At 59.2% G+C, this 26,795-nt stretch overlaps 2 protein-coding genes across 8 annotated transcripts in view; both read left to right on the top strand.

Annotated features, from left to right (window-relative positions):
* Positions 1 to 668: 668 nt before the first annotated feature.
* ODF3L2 (outer dense fiber of sperm tails 3 like 2) lies at positions 669 to 13,009 on the top strand. Of its 4 annotated transcripts, XM_049708248.1 has the most exons (5): positions 1,074 to 2,383; positions 2,674 to 7,018; positions 7,920 to 8,027; positions 10,604 to 10,717; positions 11,987 to 13,009. In XM_049708248.1, the coding sequence occupies exons 2-5, from the start codon at positions 6,892 to 6,894 to the stop codon at positions 12,469 to 12,471; spliced, it is 834 nt and encodes a 277-aa protein (XP_049564205.1). In that variant the 5' UTR covers positions 1,074 to 2,383; positions 2,674 to 6,891; the 3' UTR covers positions 12,472 to 13,009. The 4 variants fall into 4 exon arrangements, 1 of the variants encoding a protein (XP_049564205.1); XR_007476586.1 differs by lacking the exons at positions 1,074 to 2,383; positions 7,920 to 8,027; positions 10,604 to 10,717; positions 11,987 to 13,009 and adding an exon at positions 862 to 1,047 and having other exon boundaries at positions 2,674 to 3,489; positions 4,183 to 7,031; XR_007476587.1 differs by lacking the exons at positions 1,074 to 2,383; positions 7,920 to 8,027; positions 10,604 to 10,717; positions 11,987 to 13,009 and adding an exon at positions 863 to 1,047 and having other exon boundaries at positions 2,674 to 2,858; positions 3,280 to 7,031.
* A 2,088-nt stretch (positions 13,010 to 15,097) lies between these two features.
* Positions 15,098 to 26,795, top strand: part of SHC2 (SHC adaptor protein 2) — a 29,825-nt gene continuing 18,127 nt past the window's right edge. For 3 of the 4 annotated variants that reach the window (XR_004480068.2, XM_033416723.2, XM_033416725.2), the window contains exon 1: positions 15,098 to 15,586. Coding sequence is in view for 2 of the 4 variants with exons in the window: in XM_033416723.2 (XP_033272614.1) it covers positions 15,113 to 15,586 (474 nt within the window). In the remaining 2 variants the exon portion in view is untranslated. Of the gene's footprint in view, positions 15,587 to 15,994; positions 16,089 to 26,795 lie in introns of those variants that run through there. The other variant, XM_049708247.1, reaches the window with a different exon arrangement.

Here is a 26,795-nt window from a genome sequence, read left to right as displayed (position 1 = left end):
AGGCTGCTGATGGACGACTTGGGAGCCTCGGGGCGCCCTGCCTGAAGAGGGGGAGTGGTTGGGCTGGGGTCACCGTCGGCACCCAGAGCCGACCCCTCAGGAAAGTTCTCTGCCCAAGGGGCCTGTTTCAAGCGCAGGGTCTGTACCTGTGACATGAGTGGGACCAGGAGGATCCGAGCCTTGCAGCGAGGTCTGGGTGATGGGGGGGTGCAAGTTCAGAGCCCAGTCAAGGTGGGGTTGGGGGTGGTTCTGCAGGGAGGGTGGGGAACTGGGGTGGCAGGGCTGCGCCCGGGTGTCTGGGGCAGGGCTCTGTGGGTGCTGGGTAGGGAATGGGGCCAAGGTCCAACATCCAAGGCTGAGACTGATCCAGGTAAGCTGGGTGCCCAGCAGGGTGAGGGTCAGGGTGGAGGCTGAGATCAAGGTCCTGCTGGGGCCAGGGGTCAGGGTCCTGCCGGGGCTGAGGGTCAGGGGTCGGGGCTGAGGTTCAGGGATCGGGGCTGAGGGTCAGGGTCCTTCCGGGGCTGAGGATCAGAGTCCTGCCGGGGCCGAAGGTTACGGGTCGGGGCTGAAGGTCAGGGTCGGGCCGGGGTTGAGGGTCAGGCCGGACTGGTGCACCCACCGCGCCGCCGTCCTTGATGACGAGCTCCTCGGCCAGCAGGCCGCGGCGGTTCAGCTCGGCTCGGCCCCGGGAGGCGCCGCATCCTGCAGCCACTAAGGCAGGAGCGCCCGGGTCCCGGCTCCCGCCACCCGCGCGTACCGGTGTCTTCTGCGGCCGCCACGCGCTGCCGGACTACAAGTCCGGGCATGCCCCGGGCGCCAGGGTGGCGGTCCGGGGCGCGTTTCCCACAAGGCCGCGCGCAGCGCAGGGGCTCTCTAGCCCCGACTCGCCAACGAGGTGGCGCGGCCCTTGGGCCCGACTTGGCGGCTGGGGAGGGGGGTGTCCGTCTGCGCGTAATTTAGGGCGAATGACAGCGGCGTTGTGCCTCTTAAAGGTCCCGCCCCCAGTGCCCCTGCTGCGCTGGCGTCGCCCGGGACCTGGACGGGGAGGTACGGGACAGAAGCCCCTGAGGCGGTTTGGGGTGGGTTCGGGGAAGCGGCGAGGCCGGGGGTCCTGTCCTCCACCCCGAACCGGAAGGCGCCGGCCCCGAGGAACGCACAGAGGAGCGTGGCCGGGCCTGGAGCCGCCCCTGCACCGCCGCGGCTGGGCCGTGGCGTCGGGGCTGCGGGGGCGTCTCAGCGGCCGGGGTGGGGTCGTGACGAGGGTCGTGTGTTGTGATGGAGTCCGTGCCAGGCGGCCAGAGTCCTGTTGCCCGGCCCAGGGTCACGGTGCTGGGGCCCTGAGTGTGTTCTCTAGCGCTGGGAGGATGGCTGAGGGTGGTTTTGTCTCAAGGGCCCTGATGAGGGTCACTCATTAAGACACAAATAGTTATTGAGCGCCCACCAGTTGCCAAATACTGTTCTCGGTGCCCGGGTGACAGCAGAGAGCAAAGTGGGCCGACCCTGCCCCGAGGGGCTTCCATTCTTATGGATGCGGGGCGGGGGCAGGAGCCAGGAGGCGTAAACATTAAGTATGATAAACAGGCGCAGTGTGCCTATAAATGTTGGACAGCTGGCACTTTAGGGCAAAAAGTCCTGCTCTGTAGCTTTTTTCATGCTGATTCCTGGGTGTAAATACTCCCACCGTGGCTGATGGGAGCTGCCAGCATGACATCAACTTGCTAAGTCAGCTCTCATGAGCTCCAGCCCATCACTGCGCTGGGGACAAATGCTACACTATATTAGTGGGTGATAAATGCTGTGGGAAAAAGAAAAAGATGGAAGAGGGATTGGCAGTGTGGACATGGGGCAAGTTGTAGGATGAAGTTGGGTGGGCAGATGCGGAGGTTTGAGCAAAGACTTGGGGGAAGTGAAGAGAATTAGGAAGCATCTGTGTGGGAAGGAGTGTACCAGGTAGAAGGTACAGTGAGTGCAAAGGCCCTGCAGCTGGGAGGCCAGAGGGGTGGCCCTGGAGGGATGGATAAAGCCAGAGAGGGGAGAAAGGACCTGGTCGTGGTCGGGTAGGACTTTGTGGGCTCCAGGAGAGCCTGCTGAGACGCTCTCCAGCACCCCCCCCCCCATTCGAGCCCTTCCTTCCTCTGGACCTTGTGTGCTCATCCTCATAATGGGGACTCGGGCGGGCATGCAGCGGGGTACCCAGCAGAACAGGAGAGCTGCTGCCTCCCTGCTTGGCCTGGTCCCACGTGGAGAGCCGCTGCCGGCTCTTTCCCGGATGGAGGCAGGAGGGAAGCTGGCAGGTTCTCTGAGTCCTGATCCCTGGAAGAACAAGTCTTCCTTGTTAGCACCCCCGCCCCCGGAACAAAGGGGCAGGCGGCCACCGAGGCACGTGAGTCTGAGTCAGGCCCGGATAAGGGACAATTGCGAGGGCCCTGGGAGGTGGGAAGGGACAGATCTCAGGCCAGGAGGGCAGGGGGAAAGCTGGCACTGCATAGGGTGGTGGCCCCGCAAACACCTGGCCTGTGGCCCCCCCATGCCAGGGACAGAACAGCAGGCCATCCAGTAACCCAGCTTCCTGGGGTGCAAACTCACTTTTAGCTCCCGGATGGTTTTAGAGACGGGTGGGAGACCTCGGCTCAGCGCAGCAGTGTCAACAACCCCTCACCCCTTTCTTTTAAGGGTATTTGTGAGCCTGCTTTAGACCGGTGATGTGCTGGACCCCAGGACAGGACATGCACAGCCTCCGCCTCTTCTTCTGCGCATGTGCGTCAGGAGGGAGCAGGGCAGAATCGGACAGTAAACAACTAAGGAAAGCAACTGGAGCCCTCTTCTCAGTTGAGGTCAACTTCCTTCAGGAGACTCAGGTCAAAGCCATTCTTGACACCTCCCTTTCTCTTAATACTGACCACTGCTTCAAACCCTCCAGGGCTCCCACCTCCCTCGGGGTAAAAGCCAAGGTGCCTCTGAACCCACAGGGCCCATAGATAACCAACAACCCACCCTGTCAGCTGGCTGACCAGGTGTCTCTGTGCATGTCCCACGGAGTCCCAAGCCCACAGTCCCAAGACTGAACTCATGGTCTTGTAAACGCTGCCCCTTCTGCCTCTGCTGCCTCCCAGGTACCTGCAGCTCCATTCTTTGAGGTGAGCAGACCAAATCCTGGAGGCTCGTGGCTCCCTCCCTGCCTACATCAAATCTGCCTGCAAACCCTGTTGGTTCTAGTTTTAAAGTAGACCCAGGGCTTCCCTGGTGGCACAGCGGTTAAGAATCTGCCTGCCAATGCAGGGGACACGGATTCGAGCCCTGGTCTGGGAAGATCCCACATGCTGTGGAGCAACTAAGCCCGTGCACCACAACTATTGAAGCCCGCGCGCCTAGAGCCCGTGCTCTGCAACAAGAGAAGCCACCGCAATGAGAAGCCCGACCACCGCAACAAAGAGTAGCTCCCACTCGCTGCAACGAGGACCCAAGGCGGCCACACACACACACACAAAAGTAGACCCAGAACTCACCTGCTTCTCGCTCCCTCCTGCTCCATCCCAGCTAAGCTGGCCCCACAGTTCCTCGGCCCGCAATTCCCCACTATCCTCCCTGACAACCCCCATCCCTCCCCCGCATCTCCCCCACCCCACCCCTCCCAGACCCCCGCAGTCCCCTCCGCCCCGGCTCCCGGTGCCGCCCACGGCCTGTTCTCCCCGAAGCCGCCAGAGGGCGCCTGTGAGCAGCGAGCCCGCGTCCCTGCTCTGCCCGCCGCCCTGGGCGGGGGGGGGGGGTCCCGCGTCCCGCGTCCCGCGTCCCTCTGGGTGAGAGCCGAGCTCTCCGCGCCCCCGGGTCCTGCACCACCCGACCCACCCCGTCCCCTCCTGCCCTCACCTCCTTCCTCTCCCCCTCGCTCATTCCGTTCCAACCGCCACGGGCCTCCCCGCGGTCCCTCCCACACGCCGGGCGCAATGCTGTCCCAGGGCCTTTGTTCCGGCGGTGCCCCTGCCAGGTGGGCCCTCTCCCCAGGTCTCCCCTGCTCTCTCCTCCAGTGACACCTGCTCAGTGAGGCTTCCCCAGCTGCACTCCCCACACCTCCGGCCCCTCCTTGCTATTTGCCGTTAACACCTGCAGACTTACTTGCCTGCCTCTCTCCATAAAAAGGGGAGGAAAGGAGTTTATGGTTTTTGTTCACCCCTGTTTCCCCAGTACCTGAAAGTGCCTGACGCACAGCTGAATCCTGGTTGAAGCAGTAACTGTGATAAGGGCTGAAACTGGTGGAGCGCCGGCTGTATCCAGGCATCGGCTCGGCTCTGCAGTCTTCCCCAGACACTGCCCGCACCTCGGCCTTGTGGCTGGGCCTGAGCCCTGCTCTCACGCCCAGCTAGGCTTCCTTCTACTAGTTCTGTGATTTGCCCTCTGCTGCCCCTGTGTCAGTTCGGATTAAAACACGGCTCTTTGCATCTGCTTTGAGCTAACTGGCATCTCAGCTCACCTGGTGGAGTGAAGATTTCTGGGCTGGAGTTGCAGAGACAAGTGAGCCAGTAGTGGGGGGGCCGGTGGGCTGGGGTTGCCGAGTTCAGGCGGGGAGGGGGCTGGGCCTGGAGGTCCCCAGAGCACCCTTCCCAGCTCAGGATGCTGGTCCAGTCTATCCCTCCCACCCCGCACTCCGTGTTAGCCCCTGGTTCTTTCCTAGGGCACAGAGGGGAAATGGAATCTGAATGTAGGGTCTCATCTCTGGGGCTGTAACACAGAGAGGAAACAGTGGGGGCCGAATCCTGACTGGAACCAGTGTCTCTAGCTGTCTTCACTCCAGGGCTGGCTGATGGAGCCTGGGCTGGGGGCCCCAGGCATGGGGAGGGCTGGGGTCCTTCCTCTGCCTGCCCTGGGCCCCAGAGGCTGACCTCAGTGGGGTGTCCCCGGGCTCCTGCAAGTCTGGCCAGTGTGGGTCAATGGGAGGCGCTAACAGGCAGGAGAGGGAGGTGGGTTATTTATCCCCCATCTCCCTCCTCAGCGCCCACTTCTGTCCATGGCTCTGGAGTTTGTGAGCTTCTGGAAAGAAGCACGTAGCTTGTCCAGTGTTGGGGCCCACAGGTGACTGAGGATGGAGCTGGCTGTGGGCTGATCTGCAGAACGTGCATCCCAGGGGGACGGTGGGCAGGTAGAGTCCCAGAGGTCCCACCCAAGGAGCAGGAAGCCGGCTGATGTGGCCACAGGGGTGTGGACCAGGGCTGAGTAGTAGGAGTCCGGGGCAGGTGGAAGTGGGGTTGAGACCGTGCGGGGCCTTGTGTGACAGGGAGGGCTTGGATTTTATCCTTAGGGCGACGGGAGTCCAGAGGATTTCAGCACTTCCAGAAAGCTGAGCGGGAATTAGAACCCGGGAGAAGCCCTTGACCCTAAGCTTTGCTCTAAAACCCGAGTCAAGGGTCCGTGCCTGTCGCTCTCCCTGCCGAGCGCCATCTCCCCTCCTGTGACCACAGAGGGGTCAGCATCAGTACCTCTTACGAGATGCTGGGTTAATTAAACACGATGATGCCGGCGCAGAAAGCGCCTCAGGTGCCTCTCAGCAAAGGGCCTTTTTCTGGCTTCACACGGACCGCGTTACCCCTGCCCGTCTTCCGTTCCCAGTGTTGGGATTGGTTCACCTCGTTGGTTTCTTGATCAGTCCAGCTGGAGCCTTATCAAATTTGTTGATCCTTTCAGAGCCAGCTTTTTTGGTAGGGGGCTTTGTGAATTCTTTCTACAGTTTTCTAGGTCATTGGTTTTAAGATCTTCTTTTCCAATATACGTTTTATGACCTTTGACACAGACTATGACTTTTTGATTAAAAAGTTAAAAAATTACAGAATGCATGAAAAATACGTTGTGGAATGAATGGTATGGTATGTGAATTGTAACTCAATACAGCTGGTAACACATGGCAGTGCTAAAGGGGCTGACAACACAACAACAAACCAGGATGCCAGGAAGAGACAGGAATGTGAATTCTCTTCAGCCAGGTTTCCCCGAGCCCCGTCTTGGAGCCTGACACAGTGGTAGCCCTCGGTGCCGCCAAGGAAATAAACTCTGCATTAGGATGGAGAAAATCCCTGTTGGCTTCTGGAAGGCAGGGGCCTGTCCCGGAGGACCACGGCCGCCTCCTTGCCGTCCTAGCTCCTGCCCGGGGCCTCGGCACAGCCCTTCCCTATCCTGAAATGCTGTTCCCTCACCTTCTCACCTCAGTGACCTCTCATCCTGCCCCTGCCCTGCTGTATGTTTGCAGGACATTTAACCTTCGAACATATGGTGTGCTCATGTATACATTGATCGCTTATGTCCTCTCTCCCCTCGCGAAAACATCAACTCCTCGTCTGCCTGTTTCCATCATGTCCCACCAACCCAAACAGAAACTAGTACACAGTAGGCGCCCAATAAGTCCTTCCTGGATGAAGGAAGGAGGGGAGGAAGCAGCTCCCAGAGTGGCGACCTTGGACCGTGCCTCAGTTTCCTTAGCTGTAGAAATGGGGCCAGGCCGCCCATGACCTCACCTGTCCCTCCTGCCACCAGGCTGTGGGTGTCCTGTTTGCAGCTCCGGCTCCCCAGGGCCTGCTCTGGCCTGGGCTGCCCAGCTCAGCTGGCTCCCGGGGGACTGGCTCTGCTGACACCGGATTCTTTCCTGGACCATCCAGCTACCTGGCCGACACTCGATCCTGGCCCCACTTCCAGGCCAGTGACCGCTGGCCAGCCTGCTCGGGCCAGGGCCCCAGACTCCCTGCCGACAGACAAGGGGCCGTCTGTGCCGTCTGGAGGGTGTGGTTGCCCGGGGCTCTGCGAACCCCGCAGAAGCCGCCAGGATCCGGGAAGGTGTCGGCACCTGTAGCCCAGAGCTGCGTGGCCAAGAAGCTGACACCAGGAGCCCCGGACCTGCCCCTGCCCACCATGGGGACCCTCCCCTGCGACCCTGCTCCACGGCTGACTCCGGTGGCCCTGGGCCGGCGGACCACCGACTGCCAAATCCCGGAGACTGGTCTGAGGAGGACCTGCGGGGTAGCCCCCTTGGAGAACGGTAGGTGGGCGAGGGGGCCGTGGTGGTGGGACCCTTCCCTGCTCCAGTGCCCCCCACTGGGGTGTCTGGAATGTGTGGGAGCCTGGCTGGAGCAGGCAGTCTCTAGGCCCCTGTGCTTCCCCGAACCTCAGTTTTCCTTCCCGCAGTATGGGTGTGAATGTGGCATTCCTGAGGGCCCGTGAGTTGAGTGTCTTAAAGGCCAGGCACCTTTTCCGGTGCTGAGGGTACAGTGGTCAAGAGAGCAGCAGAGGCCCCGTGGGGGGACGGACACGAGGAAAAACAAGCAAAAAGCCTTTGCAATGTATTCACTGGTGATAATTGTCTCAGAGAGAGCAGCAGAACCTGGGAGCCTGTGCAGCGGTCCGTGGGGGAGCTGAGCCTCCCTAACTCTGACACTGACCCTGGGATCTCCGTTCCGCCTCAGCCCTGCCACAGTTTCTCCATCTGTAGCAAAGCCGCTGGAGTCAGATTCCGTGGCCTATGTAGCACGGACATTCTTGCAGAGGCCACCAAACGTTGCAACTGTGACAGTGTATCTCTGTGTCCAGGGGTCAGTTTCCCAGCTGTGACAGTGTATCTCTGTGTCCAGGGGTCAGTTTCCCCACCTGTGACTGCGTATCTCTGCGTCTGGGGCTCAGTTTCCCACCTGTGACTGTGTATCTGTGTGTCTGGGCCTCAGCGGTCCCAGGGTGCCCCAGCCCTGCAGCCCCGCCCTCCTGTAACTCCTGTGACTCACAAAGCCCCTGCCACTCCCCCCACCACCCCGGCAACTGCTACTCCCACACCCCTGCTGTGGAGACTGGCTGGGAGGCCAGGTGGGGGCTCAGGGGCTGGTCCCCTGTCTCCTCCCATCTCTTAGGGTGCATGGCCCCAGGCCGTGATCCTCAGGCTTTGGTCGCAGGCTCCGGGCCAGGCTTGTACGCCCTGCCGTCCACCGTCGGCTACATCAACCACGACTGCACCAGGGTGGCTGGTCCTGCCTACTCGCTCTTCCGGAGGCCCAGCGAGGGTAAGGCCGGTGTGGGAGAGGTGGGCCTCCAATCTCCCACCCAGAGTATTTCCTCACCCCCTTAGATCCAAGCTCTCATTCAGTCAGGCAGGAAGCCGGGACAGTGTGCAACGTAACCCCCGCTGTGTGTCCTCAGGAAACCTGCTGTGCTTCTCTGGTCCCTTGTTTCCTTATGGAAGGGGAGTAGTGTGTGGTTTTGCAGGGCATTTGCAAATTCCTTGCTGCTTGACTTGGGCAAGCTGTGTCTGTTTCCCCCTCTGTAAACAATGACGGTACAGTCCTTACCGAGTTGCGGTCAGGATTAAATACACCTTGGATGTCTGGAGACGTTCATTAAGTGAGGATTGGATGCCTTCAAAGTGGCTACAGCAGTGCCTGGTCTCCAGTCAGAGCTCCACAAAGAAGGGTTGTGGGTGTGAGTGCCGCCTCAGGTCCTCAGTCAGCGGGATGGGGGCTCCTGGGCCGTGATGTCCCACGGGGCGCGGGGAGGGTGGAAGGAGAATCCTTCGTGTTTGGACAGGAAAGGTTGGCGAGACAGCAGGCTGTGCGGCTGGCCTGGTCCGTGGGCCACCCCGCCTCTGTGATGTCCACTTTCCTCCTGGCCAGAAGGAGTGCGACAGGGTGTCAGTGAGCATTGGATGCAGTGATGGGGCGGACACAGGGCCCCAGCTATAGCCAGCGGCCCATTGTGTGGATGGCGTCACTGCCATGTACCCACAAGCCTGTGCCTTCATGGCGTTGCCCACCCGCTCCTTCACCCACTTGCTAGAGCGCTCGGGGTCCCGAGTGGGCTGGGCTGGGGGCTGGAAGGGTCCTTGCTCTGTGGGGACTTTGCTTCCTGTGGACAGAGGCTTGTTGGGAGGTGCGGCGCCAGCAGCCTCTTCTCAGCCTTCAGAATCAGCAACAATCCCAAACCAAAGTGAGAGAAAACTCAGGAAGCTGCGAGTGGCCCCAGAAGGCAAAGGAGGGAATCAGCGTCACATCTGTCACTAGGAAGGATCAAGAACCGAGCCTATGGCCCAGAGCAACCTGGGTTGCCAGGTTCTAATCCCAGTTACAGGACCCATCCTGGGACAGAGAGACAGATAGGCTGGGGAGTCGGGGGTAGTGGTGGTTACCGTAGACTTTGCCGAGTGCCCAGGGAAGACTTCTTGGAGGTGGAGGCATGGGATCTGGGCTTTGTAGGATGAGTAGGAGTTTGGTGGAGTCCCCTGGAGAAGAAGGGGACTCCAGGCAGAGCCTGCAGCGTAGGCATCGAGGTGGGAAATGCCATGAGTTGGACTGTGCTCATTTGTCATGAACATGCTTCATGTGTGTGTACCGTGTCATGTGTGCACACGTGCGCATAGTACTTAAACCAGTTGATCCTTGTCAGACCTACTGCACTTAGATGCATGTGCATTTATCCTGGAGTGGGCTCATAGACAGTAACAATGGCAATCATAGTAACTGGTCCCAATTTTTTTTTTTTTTTTTTTGAACGCGTTGGGTGTTCATTGCTGTGCGCGGGCTTTCTCTAGTTGCAGCGAGCGGGGGCTACTCTTCATTGCGGTGCGTGGGCTTCTCATTGCAGTGGCTTCTCTTGTTGCAGAGCACGGGCTCTAGGCACGCAGGCTTCAGTAGTTGTGGCACGAGGCCTCAGTAGTTGTGGCTCGCGGGCTCTAGAGCACAGGCTGAGTAGTTGTGGCACACGGACTTAGTTGCTCCGCGGCATGTGGGATCTTCCCGGATGAGGGATCGAACCCATGTCCCCTGCATTGGCAGGTGGATTCTTAACCACTGCACCACCAGGGAAGTCCCATTTTTTTTTTTTTAAATCGGTGCATGTTTTCCACTTTCTTTTTTTAAAAAAAATCTATTTATTTATTTATTTATTTATTTATTTATTACTTATTTGGCTGTGCCGGGTCTTAGTTGCAGCACTTGGGATCTCTGTTGTGGCATGCAGGATCCTTTAGTTGTGGTGTGCGGGATCTAGTTCCCTGACCAGGGGTGGAACCCGGGCCCCCTGCATTGGGAGTGTGGAGTCTTAGCCACTGGACCACCACGGAAGTCCCGTGCCAATTATTAAGCACCCAGCGCCGGACCACCCCCTTCCGTGGACCATCTCAGTGTCCATCTTCACATCCTGCTAGTGTGAAGAGGAGGCTGACCTGGGCGAAGAGCTTCCCCAGGACCTGGCTCTCAGAGCCCGACACAAGCCCCTCCCTCAGGTTGGCCACCCGCAGGCTAAGCCCAGGCCCTGGAAGGGCTCTCCTTGGACCCTTACTCGGGCCTGGTTCTCTCACTCTACACAGAATTCTAATGGTCCAGGAGCTGGTCCCCTAGCCCCTGGCAGAGGACAGGTCAGGGGTGGGGCACAGCAAACGGGACAGCTTTGATTACAGGCACACAGACGGTCAGCAAGACCCAGGCCCCCCAGGTCAGGGCAACCATACCTCAGTGGACTGAGTCCCTGCCCTCCAAGATGGGGCCAGGGGCCTCGGGGGGTGGGAGTGCCTCAGGGTTAAGCAGGGCACCGAGTAGGCGGTGGGGTCATTGGAGGCGCCCTTAGGACCCTGGGCTCCTCTCCCCAGCATCTCCACAGGAGACCAGCCCCGGGCCGGTCTACTTCCTGGACCCGAAAGTCACCCGTTTTGGCCGCAGCTGCACCCCTGCCTACTCCATGCAGGGCCGGGGCAAGTCTCGGGGTGAGTATCTGACCTGTGCTGCCCTACCAGGACCCTGCCCCTTCAGGCCCTCAGTGAATCTCGTGCCTCCGTACTCTTCTCCCCTCCCACCCCCGAGTTCTCAGACCTTCAGTGTCTTTGGAATGACAAAATCCAGTGGACTCAGAAGAGGGGCCAGGGGCTCTGAGAGAACCTGAATGGGTGAAGTGGCCCAGGGTGATGTGATCTTGGGCACATATGGCCAAGGGTGCCACAAGGGCAGCTGGAGCTCACCCTCGGCATCAGGAGACAATAGGGTACAGTGGGGACTGTGGCAAATGCAACCATCCCCTTTGCGGGCTCCAGACAGCTCCCTCTCACCTAGAGCGCATCTCCCATCCACCCACCCTTTCATCTTTGACCTACCACACAGCTACTTGTCCACCACTGATCCATCGATCCATCCATTCATACATTCGCCCATCTATCTACTCACCAACCTACCCACCCATCCACCTATTCATCATCTAATCCACCCACCCACCCACCCACCCACCCATGATCCACCCATCCACGCACCCACCCATCCACCCATCCACGACCCACTCGTCCGTCCACCCACCCATCCATCCATCCACGATCCACTCATCCAACCACCCATCCACCCTCCCACCCACCCACCCACCCATCCACATCCACTAATTCATCCACCCACCCGCCCACCCATCCACCCATGATCCACTCGTCCATCCACCCATCCATCCACAAGCTATCGATCCAGCTACAACTCCCTGAATCCATCATCTACTCATTCACCCCTCATCCACCCACTCACTACCCACCCTTCTACTCACCCATCCACTCCATGTACTAAGCGCATTGCTGAGAGTTGAAGTAGATTTGACACGTCCTCGCTTTTTGTGAGACCCCAGCCTGGTGTGGTTAGATCCAGGTGGGCACCATCTCACCTCAGCGTGGCCATGTCTGGAGAGGCGGAGAGACCCACCCCAGGGGGATCTCAGGAAGGGCTGTGAGGGCTCTGCTTAGGAGGGTGCGGGGAAGGCAGCAGGGAGGAGGGGCCTTTCGCACTGTCTTGGAGGAGGGAAAGCAACTCCTGGGCGGTGGGAATGGGGAATGGGAGGCATTCCCGGCAGAGGGTTGAGCTTGGGCAAAGGCCAGAGGCTTGAAAGAGAACAGAGGGAAGTTGGGCTCTGTGAGCTCCATGACGCATGTGGCGACGGGGAGCCACGCCAGGTCCTTGAGGAGCTGAGGACCCTGTCCATTGCCAACCTTCCTGCCCCATTCTTACAGATCTGGAGGTGACGCCCGGCCCTGGGGCCTACAGCCCAGAGAAGGTGGCCCCCACGCGCCAGCGGACACCCCCAGCTTTCACCCTGGGCTCCCGCATCCGCCCGCGGCCCCTGGACACCTCAGTCCCTGCCCCCAACACCTACACCCTGCCTTCCCTCTGGGGCTCCCAGATCTTCACCAAGCCCAGCAGCCCAAGCTACACGGCAGCAGGCCGCACGCCCCCCGTCCGACCCCCGCAGGACCCCACTGAGATACCGGGTCCAGGCCAGTATGATAGCCCGGACCCCAACGCCTACCGTCAGCGCCGGCCGGCCTTCACCATGCTGGGGCGGCCCCGAGCCCCGCGCCCCCCGGATGAGACGCCTGGCCCCGGCACCCACAGCCCCGAGCAGGTCACCATGACCAAGGCCAGGGCCCCGGCATTCACCATGGGCATCCGCCACTCCAGACGGGCCACCACCATGGCCGTGGACACCGCACCCTGATGCCCTTGGGGGACAGGACGCCTGGCCTGGGCTGAGCCTCAGTTTCCCATGCTGTGAAGTGGGGTGTGGGCAGGTGGTGGGCATGCCTAGAAGCCAGGGTGGGGGGAAGGTGCCTCCTTTCTTCCTGTTCTCTGAACCATCTGAGGTCCTTCTAGGCCACCTGCTTTCTCCAGTCCCGGGGGGGCTGTGACCCCGTGGTCCCGACAGGGAGAGCCTCCTTCCAGCGTCCCAGTTTCTTCTCTCCGGGTCACACCAGGCCAGGTCAGGCCAGGCCAGGTGGAAAAAGGGACACTCTGGTCCTCTCGAGCTGTTGGCTGGAGGCACGGCTTCCTGTGTCCTAGAACTCAGTGTCTGCCCGCTAGGGCCTGGGTCCCCAGCACAGCTTGGGTTTCTGCCAAACTTGGGCTCATTCCTGCTACTCATGGAAGCACTGAATTCAGCCCCGAATCAGGCTGGAAACAGCCCTGCTGCCCCTTCACACCCTCTAGCTGCTTGCCAATAAATCCCCGTGGCACCAGGGAGTCCGGGGGCCCAACACACGTTGTCTGTTCATGTCACGGGAAGGAAACCCAAACACTGCTCTCGAGATCCAGACCCCCAACTCTGCAGCCCCTGGGGATCTGGATGGGACCAGAGACAGGATCCAGGGGTACAGGAAGCGAGAGGTGGGGCCACGGCTTTGAGTGGGGGGAGCTAGCCAGGTAGGCTTCTTGGAAGAAGGGACACTGAAGCTGGGCTTTGAAGGATGCATAGGAATTTGATGGAGTCTAACATTTGCCATCAGTAGGTTCCTACCGTGTTCCGGATATCGATAAGATCATCTCACAGTGACTCAGGAGGCAGGTCATGTTTACCAAGGGGAAACAGGGCTTCAGGGAGTTTGGACACTTGTCTGAGGGCACTGAGAGTGTGTGTCCTTCTGATGCCAGGATGTAAATCCTGCCCTTTGGGCTCTGTTCCTGCCGCTCTTTCCCAGGGACGGGAAGGAAACACGTGGATGGAGTCCTATAACCGAACCCTCCATGGGATGACACGTTATAAACCCCAGCCCAGAAAGACCCTAACCCAGGAGCTTGGGAGGGACACAGACTGCATGCACCTCGACTCCCTGGAGGAGAAGACACGGAGCGGGGGGTGGGGTGGGTTGGGGGTGGGCGCAGTAGGCAGGACCTAGAGGGCTCCTGGAGTGGGGGTCAGCTCTCTCCCCCCAGCCTGGGGTGCCAAACTTGAACACACACCCTTCACCCAACTAGGTGGACACATACCAGGACCCCCTACACACACACCTGGGCGGGAACCCAGACTCCCTCCTCTCTCTCCCTCTCCCCGCCCCCCACACCTGGACACACACACGGTCACATCCGCACACAATATACATACAACCCAACCCTCACACAGCCCACAAGTTTGTGGTCCACAACAGACACAGAGCGCACAGAGTCCAGGTGGGGGCTCCAGACCCCGCCAAACGTCACCCCCCGACACCGACCCAAGGCCACACTATCCCCGCCCGCTGCTCGCGGACCGCAGGCGCACAATGGCTCCCTAGGCGAGAGGCTCGGGACTCGGGCATCGCAGCCCCCGGTCCACCCCGCCGGCCAATGACGGCCGCGCGCGCCCCTCCCGCAAGCCCCCATCGCCGCCTCCTCCCCAGCCCGCGGGAGGCGGCCGCGCGGTGATCTCACCGCTCTGATTTATCGATCCGACCCCTAGCGGCCTCGCCCCTCCTTCCCTTCCATTGCCACCTGCCCCGGCCCCGGCCCCTCCCTTTGTTTCCCGGCAGCCGGCCCTGCCTGGGGCGGGGTTGGAGGGGGAGGGGAGGGGATCGGCCAGCCCCGGGCTGGGAGGCTGGGTCCTGGGGTGACCGAGACCGTCCGCTCCCCGGTGCAGAGGCGGCAACCCTTGAGGCCTTGGCGGACGGACAAGCCGGCAGGCCTGGGAGGCTCAGGCCCTGGAGTTCAGTTGAGTTGATGCCGGACGGGGCCCCCCAGAAATGGAGGAGGAGCCCGTGACCCTCCGGCCCGCGCCCCTGGCTTACAGCCGGGAAAAGTGAGGCCCAGGGCAAGGCAGCGTAGGGCCCGAGTCTGCGCTGCGTGTCTTCGGGCGCACACCCCTTCCCCTCTCGGAGCCTCAGTTCCCCTGTCAGGATATAAAGCAGGGCCCGATTTTCAAGTACTTCCGGCAGGAACAGAGGGGCTAAGCTTAGGGGCTGGGGCGCTCTCCTTCCTTGACCGCGCCTCCGCCCCTCTCCAGACCTCAGTTTCCCGACGGCGAGAAGGGAAGACAGGAAGTGATTTATAAGTCTCTCCCGCCTCTGTGCTTCTAGGAACTCGGGCGACGGGTGGGGGGCGAAGTGAGGGGTCGCTGCCCCGGCCCTGGGTTCGAAACTTCGCTCCCTCCCTGGCTGCCGGACCCGAGTCAGCGCTCGTGCCCTCGGCGGGCCTCAGTTTCCCCAGCCTCCCCGCCGGGCACCGGGGCGCCAAGGGCCGGGGGTCCCAGGGGCGCAGCCCCCCGCGGCTGCGCGCTGGGCCGGACGGATGACATCACCGGGCCGGGGGCGGGGAGCGAGCGGGAGGGAGCGGGAGGGCCTCCTCCGCGCCAGGCTCAGCGCCCGGTCGGGCTCGGTCGGGCGGCCGCGGCCATGACGCAGGGTCCGGGCGGGCGCGCGGCCCCCCCGCCCCCCGCACCCCCGGAGCCTGAGGCGCCCACCACCTTCTGCGCGCTGCTGCCGCGCATGCCGCAGTGGAAGTTCGCGGCCCCAGCCGGCTTCCTGGGCCGCGGCCCGGCGGCGGCGCGGGCTGCGGGGGGCGCGGGGGCGGCGGGGGGAGCCGAGCCCGAGCCCGAGCCGGCCGGCTCGGCCGGCGTCCCGGCGCTGGCGGCGGCGGTCCTGGGCGCCTGCGAGCCGCGCTGCACCGCGCCCTGCCCCCTGCCTGCGCTCAGCCGCTGCCGGGCTGCCGGGGCGCGGGGGTCGCGGGGCGCGCGGGGGGCAGCCGGGCCCCCGGACTCCGCCGCCGACGAGTGGATCCGCAAAGGCAGCTTCATCCACAAGCCGGCGCACGGCTGGCTACACCCGGACGCCAGGGTCCTGGGGCCCGGGGTCTCCTACATCGTTCGGGTGAGTGGGCCGGCGCGACCCTGAGATCCCATCCTCCCCGGAGCCCCAGCCTGGGCACAGGGGCTCCCATCCCCCACTTCTTTCTCTGGGACACTCTGGACCCCGAGAGCCAGGTCTCTTTCCGTCCCTCCTTCTCTCCCCATCACCCTAGACCCCCATCGCCAGCCCGCGCTCAGCGGGCCGCCCCCACTCGGGAGGCGCTGGGGTCCAGGTTCCCACGGCGTCACGTGGGGAGGGGCGGGGAGAGGGCGGCTGATGGGAGGGGGGCACGCATGCGCGGGTTAAGCGGAGCCCCCGTTCCGTTGGCCACCGTCTGCGGGGGGGAGGGGAGGATGCGGGGGGGAGGGGAGGATGCGGGTGGGGGCGTCCTGATACCCAGACCCCCACTGAAACCTCCTTCCCAGACTACAGAACCGGAGACCTTGGCCTGAGGTGGGGCGCAGAAAGGCCGGGCCCCGCTAGGCCCCAGGGTTCGAGATGTGAGACTCCGGGAACTTGGAAGGTGCTGTAAGGGAACAGGTCTTCATTTGTCCTGGTTTTATTATGAACCTTTTGGACGTACGGAGACGTGGGCCGTTGGCCGGCCCGTACTAGCACCCACGCCTGTGAACGTTGCACGCTCCCCGCTCAGCCTGTCTGCCCCTGTGTGTAGTTTTTGATGAACCGTCAGGAGGCAAGCGGCCCGGGGGAAGACGCTCCGTAAAATGCTTCCGTGCGGCCCCCTGGCCCACCGGGGCCCTGCCCGTCCACAGTTCATTGTCACATCCAGGGTCCGGCAGTATTCACAGCGCCTCAGTCTGGTTTTTGGGGCCAGGATCCTGGAGGTCTGTGTCTTTGTAGTTGGTTGTTTTGTCTTTGGTTCTTTTACAACCTCTCCCCGCCTCGCCCCCCACCCCCGTACTGCGTTGAATAGTATCCCCCCAGATTCATGACCTTAGGAACCCGTGAATATGGTTTTTATTTGGAAATCGAGTCTTTGTCGACATAATCAAGTTAAGATGAGATCACACTGGATTAGGGCGGCGTATTGGATAAGAAGAGGGAGATTTGGACACAAACGCACCGGGAGGGCCCACGTGACAATAGGGGAGAAATGGAGCGATGCATCCACAAGCCAAGGGACACTGACGGTGGCCGCTCACCACCACCAGACGCTGGAAGAGGCGGGAAGGGCCCTCCCCTGAGCCCCTCACCGCCAGGGAGCAGGGCCCTGCCACACCTTGATTCCCAACTTCCAGCTTCCAGAACAGTAGGGTCAGGGTTAGATTTCTGTTGTGTTAAGCCCCCAGTTTGTGGTGCTTTGTTGTGGCGGCCCCCAGTGGCCTTGACTCTTGTCCATGTGTGGTCCAGGCAGGGTCCACTGCGTCCCGGAAACCTGTTAGACGTGCCGGGCCTCAGGCTGCCCCAAACGCTGGGTCTCCCTGTTTTCTCCTGGCGTCTTCTAACTTGGCTGTGGCCCCTTCTTTTGCTGAATCTCAGCTTCACTGGATTCAAGACTGATTTTGTAGTGAGATGTTTTGTGGGTGATGCCTTGGGCTTCAAACCACATCCCCTCAGGGGCGAGCTGTGTCTGCCCACCGGCCACGGCCACGGGGATTAGGAGTGTTCAGAATTCAGATACTCGTGTTGTTGAAGTGCAGGCTGTTGGATTATTCCAATGATCTTGATGGTTTTTTTTTTTTTTTTTTTTTTTTTGCGGTACACAGGCCTCTCACTGTTGTGGCCTCTCCCGTTGCGGAGCACAGCCTCCGGACGCGCAGGCTCAGCGGCCATGGCTCATGGGCCCAGCCGCTCCGCGGCATGTGGGATCTTCCCGGACCGGGGCACGAACCCGTGTCCCCTGCATCAGCAGGCGGACTCTCAACCACTATGCCACCTGGGAAGCCCAATCTTGACGTTTTCATCGATGCAGCAAATATTTAATGCATGCCTCGCCCTGCCAGGTGCTGATGGTATCGTAGGAAATGGGAAAGATCTGATCCCTGCTCTTATGGGGCTCAGATTTCTAGAGGGAGAGGCTGACAGTAAATAAATAAGAGACAAACAGGGAAATGGCAGACACTGGTAGATGCTGTGCAGAAATTACAATCGAGTGATGTCAGAGCAAGAGACTGGTGGCTGCTTTTAGCCGGGCTGGTGGGCGAGGCGCCTCTCAGGAGATGCCATTTAAGCTGAGACCTGAAGCCACTGCGGCCCCAGACGTGAAACGATTGGGGAGAGAGTCCGAGGCAGGGGCTCAGCGGGCACATTCGGGGAGTCGCCGGAGACCCACGTGGTGGGGCTGATGGAGGGAGACAAGAGCAGGAATAAGATTTGGGGGCTGTGGGGAGAAGCTGGGCTTTGGATGGCTCTAGGCAGGGTCGCAGGGCAGCGTTGGAGCTGAAAGGATCTTTCCTGTGGAAATGGGCTGGAGGTGGGGCTGGAAGGGCAGCAGAGAGACCTCGGAGGTGGCTGGGGAGCAGTCGGGTTAGCGGATGCAATGGGCCAGGGCAGCGTGGGGCTGGGGAGAGAGGGACCACAGCATCCACGTTGGAGACAAGCCAGCGGGAGTCGCTGGCTGATGGGTGTGGTGCCCTGACTCAGGCTCCCTGGAGAGGCGCGGCCCCGCGGGCCCTGAACCAGCCTCCGTGGCCTGCTCCTCCCCTGGGAGCCGCTTGTCTCCCTGCACCTGCACCCACCAGGTGTCCTGGGAGCCACGGAGTCCCCTCCCGCTTCACAGAGGAGTGTGAAGTGAAGGCAGGAGCAGCCGTATCCCAGCTTACGCAGGGACAGGCAGGTCCAACCCTGGGTCCTCAAGAGGGGATGTGTGTCCCCACTTATGTAAGGTGGGGAAACGGAGGGACAGGGAGGCAGGGCAGTTACATGGTGAGAATCCAGGACCAGACCCAGAGCTGAGGCTCCTCTCAGAGCCTGAACTCGTTGCCACCTGGCAACTACCAGGGTGGTTGGCAGACCAACGGCCCCAGAGACGTCCCCATCCTGGTCCCGGGCCCCGAGGATGTGTCACCTCACAAGGCAGAGAGGACTTTGCAGGAGGGATTAAGTTAAGAACCCCGAGATGGGGAGGACCCTCGATTCCCTGGGGGGCCCAGCGTCATCCCAGGGTCCTTATAAGAGGGAGGCGGGAGGGTCAGAGGCAGAGGGAGACGGGAGATGCCGCGCTGCTGGCTGTGAGGATGCAGGAGGGGCCGCGAGCCAGGGGTGTGGTCCCTCTAGAAGCTGGAGAAGGCGGGAACCGATGCTGCCCTGGAGCCTCCGGAAGGACCAGCCCTGCCCACGCCTGGATTTAGCCCCGTGAGGCCCCAGTCGGACTTCTGACCTCTAGAACTGTAAGGGAATACATTTACGTTAAATTTGTGGTAATTCGTTACAGCAGCAAGAGGAAACTAATACAGCAGCTGACTCACCTACCTGATGTCACAGAACCCTCACAAAACCCTGGAATGGTCCCTGTTTTGAGACAAGAAAAGGGAGACTCAGCGAGCAGTGATGCAATCAGGGCACCTGGGTTTCTAGACGCTAGTGTGGAGCCTCCAACCCTGAGATTTCCTACCCAGTTTCTAGGGGAGGAAACGGAGGCGCAGCCGCGTCAAGGAGCCCGGCGAGGGTGGTAGCAGCTGTGGTGCCTTCAGCGGCATCGCGGCAGTCCTGACCCAGAGCAGTTTAGACCCACAACGACATCGATCATCTCACGGGAGAAGCAGCCCCGGGCGGGTGGCGGCTCTGGGGTTGGTTAATTTCACAGCTTGGGGACCCTGTCATGGATTCACGTTCTTTTCATCTGTGTTGGGGGTGAATAGTGTCCCCAACCTGATTTGGAAATAGGGTCTTTGCAGATGTCATTGGGTAAGAAGAGGTCCTCCTGCATTAGGGTGGCCCTGGACCGAGTGACTGGCGGCCTTGAGAGAGAGCCATGTGAGGACACGCGTGCAGACGCTGGCCACGCAGCTCGAGGCCAGGGAGGCAGGAGGGCAGCTACAGCGGAGGCCGGAAGGGGCGGGCGGGAGGGAGCCTCCCCTGTAGCCTCCGGGAGGACCCGGCCCTGCGACACCTGGGTGAGGGGTGTCTGGCCTCCAGGACTGGGAGACAAGAAACGTCTGCTGTTCTGAGCCGCCCGGCTTGTGGGGCTTTGGCACAGCCATCCCCAGAAACGTATGCAGCACCCTTGCCGTGCTTTTCCTTTCTCAGATCAGTTCCTCTGTCCCCTCACCCTCCAGAAAAGAGCCCTCTCCTGCCAGGTCCTTCTAAGGATGCCCTTTCCGGAAAGCCCCAGACAGTGTCCTGTGACGTTCCCTAAACTGCCCGTGGGACTAGCCTAGACCAGTGCCGCCCAGAGGCGGACGTGGAATGTTCCAGGTCCGTGCTGTCCCATTGGTAGCCACGTGTGGCCACGAGCACTCGAATGGGGCTGGGGCAGCTGAAGAACTCAACTTTCAGTTTGCTTCATTTTAAGCTAAGTTCAAGTGGTCGCCTGGCACTCCGCGCCCCTGTTGGACGGCTCTGGTCTAGATGGATACTTGCCCCGTCTGTGGATCCATCCCGTTTCCTTCCATCGGGGCTGTTTCCACGCCGGGCACTTCTCCTTTTGTTACCGAGTCCAAGCTTGTACTGGTCTATGCAGGACAGGCCAGTAAATCGAGAGCCGAGTCGTTGGGGCAAGGAATAGCGACTTGATCTGGAGAAGACAGTGGACTTGCGTCCCAAAGAGCCATCTTCCCTGAGAGAGCGTGCAGGATTCTTCCATACTGAAAGGGGCGGGACTAAAGCCAAGCACTTCCTGGTTCCCGTCAGCCTCCGGAGGGCAGGTGTTAATTTCTTCCTCCTGCAGGAGGCAGGTTTCCCGGAGATGGGCCATTGTGTTTAATTTAAGCTTTTAGGCAACATCCCCATAGCGATTAGTTTGTAATAGAATACAAGGTTTCTTCCCTATTACACTTTTACGAAAATTCTACTAACAAGCCCTTTCTGCTTTTCGAGGTGCCCTCACCGTGCGCTCTCTCGAGTTTCTCACGAGGAAGGCTTTGAATGGGGCACAGAGAGACCTAGAGCTGCCCCAGGGGCCCAGGCCTGGCTGTCTCCACTGCCCAGTCTTTCCTGAAGGCTGGTCTCGTAGGTGGTGGTGTGTGGGGAACCTTGGGAGGTTAGCTGTGCTCAGGTGTTTTTAGCTGCAAATGCAGCTGATTCCTTGAAGGCAATGGGGTAGGATGGCTCCAGGGTGGATTACTTCAATGACTTGAGCATATCCCTGAAGCCCCAGGTCTTTCCATCTTTTCCACTGCCGTCTTCAGCATGCTGGCTTAGCCGTCCTCATGGTCACAAAAGAGCGGCCACAGCACCAGGTAACGCATGCAGATCCAACCATGTCCACTGGAAGAAAAGGCCATCCCTTTCGTTCTTCTCCCCACACCTCGCTGGCCGGAGGTGTCACGTTCCATTCGTGGCAGGGGAGGTGGGCCACCAAATTGGCTTGAACCAATGGTGAGCAGAGTGTGGTGCCCAGACCTCGGGGAACTTGTTATAAATGCACATTCTTGGGCTCCACCCCAGACCTGCTGCGTCAGAAACTCTGGGGTGGGCCTGGTGAACGATGTTTTACCAGCCTGCCGGCTGATTCCAACACCCACTCGTGTTTGAGAACCACCAGCCTGAGCCAGCTGCTTGCAATACCGTTGAATTAACCACTGCTCATTTATAACTAGTGTTTGGTAACCTCCACCCTGAAATGAACATCACGTATATAACACCTACCTGCACATTTATCCCCCCCAAAATCAATACGAGGTAACAAAACAGCAATAAAAAGGAGAAACACAGAGGCAGCAATTCACAGTAACATAGAATATGTTTCAGTGTGTAAATGCGTAAGCTTCTCTAGGCGCACAGCGACAGAGACAGGAGCCACCGTTCACACGACAGCTACAAACAGCTCCAGGGTTACTCTGGCAGCTCCAGTACCACCATTAGAGTTGCTGCAGGCCGTGTGATTCTCAAAACAGCGGACAACTCTTGGTAAAGCCTGAACGACACACAATGAAGCCTTCTGTTAACATACAAGATAGTTTCAAGTTTCATTACATTCGATGCGTATTAAAACCATACCAGAAAGTTAAGCATAGAATTACTATGTGATCCAGAAATTCTACTCCTTGGTATACACCCGAAAGAGCCGGAAGATGATAAGTATATGACTGGCTATATGGGTGAGGTTGAGTGTGTGTGTGTGTGTGTGTGTGTGTGTGTGTGCATCTAGGGAGGAGATAAGTATTTTTCTCTTATGGGAATTGAGCAGGAACTCAGATATTTGCACACCAATGTTCATAGCAACACTATTGACAACAGCCAAAAGGCAGAAACACCCAGCTGTCCGTTGATGGATGAATGAATAAAACGTGATCCAGCCACACAGTGGAACATCACTCAGCCTTAAAAAGGAAGGCGGTTCTGACACCTGCTACACCAGGGATGAAACTTGAGGACGTGACGCTCAGTGAGAGAAGCCAGCCACAGCACAGATACTGTGTGATTCCAGGCACAGGGGGTCCCAGCGGGCGTCACATCCACAGAGACAGGAAGTAGACGGTGGGGGCCAGGGGCTGGGGGAGGAGTGGGGAGTCGGCGTTTCACGGGGACAGAGCTTCAGTTTGGGGAGATGGGAAAGTTCTAGAGATGGATGGTGGGGATGGTTGCACGACAATGTGAAGGTGCTTAGTGCCACTGAGCTGTGCACTTACAAACGGTTAAAATGTTAAATTGAACGTTACGTGTATTTTGCCACGGTAGAAAAGAAAACAAACAAAAAATGCCCTTAGATGCTTCGAGTTCTGTGTAAAATGGTGTTAGGTTGGAGTCGTGGTGAATGGTGAGGGCTTTTCACAAACGCGAACGCCCAGGAGGATGCTCTGAAGTCCTTGGGGACCCAGGACCAGCGTCAGTGCAGGGCTCCCCAGATTTTGGAGGAGTGCGCCCCACGATTTTGCAGGCTGCCCCTGAGTTTGTGTCGGCCCTCAGCTGGGCTCGTGATGCTCGCGGCGGGCTCGCCTTGTGCGTTTTTGGCAGGGAGCATGGAGGCCGGCTCTGCCAGCCTCTGTGCGTCTGGTCGGGAGGCAGGGGTGCCCGTGCATCCTGACGCGGCTGCTGGAAACTTTGATCGCTTGGTGTACGGGGGAGAGTGGCGTCCCCCCAGGTTCGTGTCCGCCGGGCCTCAGAATGTGACTTCATTTGGAAATAGGGTCTTTGCTGGTGCAATGAGGTTAAGGTGAGGTCCTCCTAGAGCAGGATGGACCCTAGATCTAGTGTGACTGATGTCCTTCTCAGAAGAGGGAAATCTGGACACAGACACACAGGGAGAGGCCACGTGACCACAGAGGAAGGGGCCGGAGGGATGTGTCTGCAAGCCCAGGCCTGCTGGCCACCACCAGTAGCTGGAAGAGGCAGGAAGGGCCTCCCTTGGGCCTCCAGCTGGGGCGCGGCCCTGCTTCACCTGGATGCTGGGTGTCCGAGCCCCAGGACTGGGAGACACGGAGTCTCTGTTGTTCGAGGCCGCCCCCTAGGAGACTAACGCACTCAGTTAAGGCGATGTTTCTCCCTGGTCAAGGCCCCATTTGTTTCCGTTATAAGCAACACATATCTGTGGGGATGTACTTTTTTTTGGTCAGACCTTTAAAAGGGAAGGGTAACATAGGTGTGTTCAAGTGTGCAAAGGCAGTCCGCTGCTGCCCGGGGCCCCCTCGCCGGCCCCACCAAGTCCCCACCATCCGGGCCCCTCCGCCCAGAGCCCTGTGTGTCTGTTCCTCAACTGCATCTGTGGAGGGGGGACTCTGACACTCTGCAAGCAGCCTGGTGCCCAACAAACGTTCACAAACTCGTCTTAGCAAAAATGGACAGTTCTGCCTGGATGGACACTTTTCATTTTGATAATTACGTGTTTATTTTAATGTTATTAGGAAACACTGCTAGGCATCAAACCCAAGTTTTATGGTAGCAATATGCAGTTTCCTCTTTTCTTCATGTACATTTTTTCTTTCTTTCTTTCTTTTTTTTTTTTTTGGTCGCACCATGCGGCTTGTGGGATTTTAGTTCCCCGACCTGGGGTTGAACCCGGGCCCTCGGCCATGAGAGCTCAGAGTCCTGAACATGGAATGCCAGGGAATTCCCACTCATGCACATTTTCTTTTCTTTTTCTGTTTTTGCTTTCTCCTTTTTGTTTTTGTTTCCCCATGCACATTTTTTAAAAAACTGAGATGTAATTCAGTGTCATAAAACTTACTCATTTAAGCTGTACGCTTTAGTGGTTCTTAGTGCCCTTGCAGATTTGTGAAACACTCATTATGATCTAGTTCCAGAACATTCTCATGACCCCAGAGGAAGCCCCGTCCCCATGAAGTCACTCTGCACCCCCTCCCTGTCCCCTGACAACCAGGAACCCACTCCCTGTGTCTGTGGATTGGCCTGTCCTGGACATTTCCCATCAGTGGAATCACACGCCGTGTGTCCTTCTGTGTCTGGCTTCTCTCACTGAGCGTCGTGTCCTCAGGGTCCATCCATGTGGTAGCGAGTGGCGGGGCTTCTCTCCTTTTCATGGCCAAGTAATGTTCCAGTGTGTGGACGGATGACATTTTGTTTATCCATTCACCAGTTTATGGACTTTGGGGGGGTTTCCTACAGTTGCCTTCAGAAATAAACTCAGTTATGTTTATAAATGGAGTTTATTTAAAATGAAAACGCTAAGTAGTAATGGTACAGGACCTATTGCACCGTGAGGGGTGGCGCGTCCTGCGGGGAGTGTGGTGAGCTGGGTGCTCGTCCTGTGTCCGCCCTGGTGTGCTGTGTGAACTCGGCTGGGTCCCTTTCCTGCTCTGAGCCTCAGTTTTCCCTCTTGTAACTCGGTTTTCCCCTTACATCCTAGGGCCGGCTCTGGGTGGCCTCTGTTTCTGCATTGGCAAAGGGGAAGGTGGGCTGCAAATCCGCCGTTTGGGGTCCCCTCCCAGGCTTCTCTGTCGGTCTCCCGGGGACAGCTGTAACAAATGACCACAAACTGGGTGGTTAAAACTACAGAAATGTATCCTCTCCCGGTTCTGGAAGCCAGACGTCCAAAATCAAGGTGTCGGCAGGCTGGTTCCTTCTGAGGCTCTGAAGGCGAGTCTGTCTCCAAGCGTCTGGGGCCGCAGCCCTGCCTCCAGCTCCACATGCTTCTCCCTGCGTGTCTGTCCCTCAGCCCCCCTCTGCCTTTCTCCCGTGAGGACGTGTGGCATCGGATTTAGGGCCGATCCTAAATCCAGGACCGTCTGACCTTGACATCCTTAACCTGGTTGTATCTGCAGAGGTTCCCTTCCACTAAGGTCCCTCTCACAGGCTGTGAGGCTGGGCATGTGGACAGAGCCTCCTGGGGCTGTCACCCACACACCACGGCTGGCCTTCGGAGACGTTGGGGTCCTAGGTCAGAGGTCGTGCTCCCTGGCAGGCCCGAGGCTGAATTTGACCTCTGCCTTTTTTTTTTTCTTCATTTAAAAATAAAAATTCCTTGTCATTGTTTACAAATCGGGGTGTTGCAGGCAAAGGCCCTGGATTTCAGGTGGTCTGGCAGCACTGGGCCCCTCTGGCCCCTGAGCGTGTCGTTTGCTGCCGTCTTCACCGCCTCCTGCAGGGCCGGGGGACGCTCCAGAGCCCAGGCTGTGGGTTCAGATCCTATTTCTGCCGCCTACGGCCTGTGACTGCCAACGGGTTACAGAGCCCTCGGGGCTGTTTCCTGAGGGGTCATGTTGCCGCGCAGTGCGGGCTTGGGGTGGAGCGGGTTGACAGGTCATGTGCGCAGCACACTTGGAACAGGGCCCAGCGTGCGACAAGCGGCTTATCAGTGTCATCGCTGCCGGCACGCGCTTCAGCCACCTGCTTACCTTCCCTGCCTTCGTAGTGTGTTCTCCACCCTCCGGGAAGGGGACCCGTGTTGCATCTCCTCTCCCGTGCAGTTGAGTCATGCACCCACTTCACCCAGGGCGGGGCTGGGGGTACTGGGAGGATTTCAGTCACACAACCAGAATGAGCTGTACACTAGTTAGGGTGAATTAGACCCCTCAGACCCTGGGGCCCTGCAGCACTGATGCCCCATGCAGACGCATGCCGTGTTAGAGCCGCCAGCACCCAGCAAAGCTGTCCACTCAGTGTGAGAGTCTGCTTTGGGGGCCGGGGCCACAGCTAATTCTCTTCGAGGTTCTACATGTCTAACGCACGCCTGGCACATAGTCCCTGCAGACCTGTCTATCTGTCCCTCCATCTACCTGTCCATCCGTCACCCATCCATCATCCTTGTATCATCTGTCATCCATCCATCCATCTATCCATCCATCCATCTATCCATCATCCATTATGCATCCATCATCCATCATCCACTCATCAGCCATCCATCATTCACCCATCCTCCATCCATCGTTCATCCATCCATCCTCCATCCATCCATCATCCATTCATCATCCATCCTCCATCCTCCATCCATCCATCATCCATCCATCCTCCATCCATCCATCATCCATCATTCTTGCATCATCTGTCCTCCATCCATCGTCCATCCGTCCAGCCTCCATCCATCCATCCTCCATCCATCATCCATCCATCCATCCATCATCCACTCATCAGCCATCCTCCATCCTCCATCCATCCATCCTCCATCCATCCATACGTCGTCTATCATCCATGCAATGAAGGTGAGACACATCAGTTCACCTCCCTGCTTAAAGCTGTCCCACGGCCCCCCAAGTTGGTCACAATGAAACCCAGCCCCTCATCACAGCTCCAGGGTCCCACATCCTCTCATCTCTCATTGCTCCAGCCACACTGGAGTGAGTCTGGTCTCTCCAAGCTGGTTCCCGCTTCTGGCCTGTACTTGCTGTTCCCTTTGGCCTGGATCTTCACTTGCCTTACTCCCTCTCTTCTCCTGGCCACTGTCTAGGGAGCTTCTGCTGTGTAACGAACCATCGCACAACCTAGTGCATGGAAACAACAAACACTTTTTATTTCCTGTGGTGCTGTGGGTCGGCTGGGGCTGAATGGTCTCCTCCTTCACATGGCGATTGGCTCCATGTCAGCTGGGGAGATGGGGGTGGGCCATGTGTCTCGTCATCAGGCAGGGTACCCCGGCAGGGTCGCAGGGTCCCAAGAGCAGCAGGGGAGCAAGCTCCGGTGACGGGTGACCGTGCCTGTCCGTGTGCTGCTTGCA

Source organism: Orcinus orca, chromosome 3 (genome assembly GCF_937001465.1).
Source record: "Orcinus orca chromosome 3, mOrcOrc1.1, whole genome shotgun sequence".
NCBI classification, from domain to species: domain Eukaryota; kingdom Metazoa; phylum Chordata; class Mammalia; order Artiodactyla; family Delphinidae; genus Orcinus; species Orcinus orca.
The sequence above is the reverse complement of the archived record's forward strand: the minus strand, read 5'-3'. Positions and strand labels throughout refer to the sequence as shown.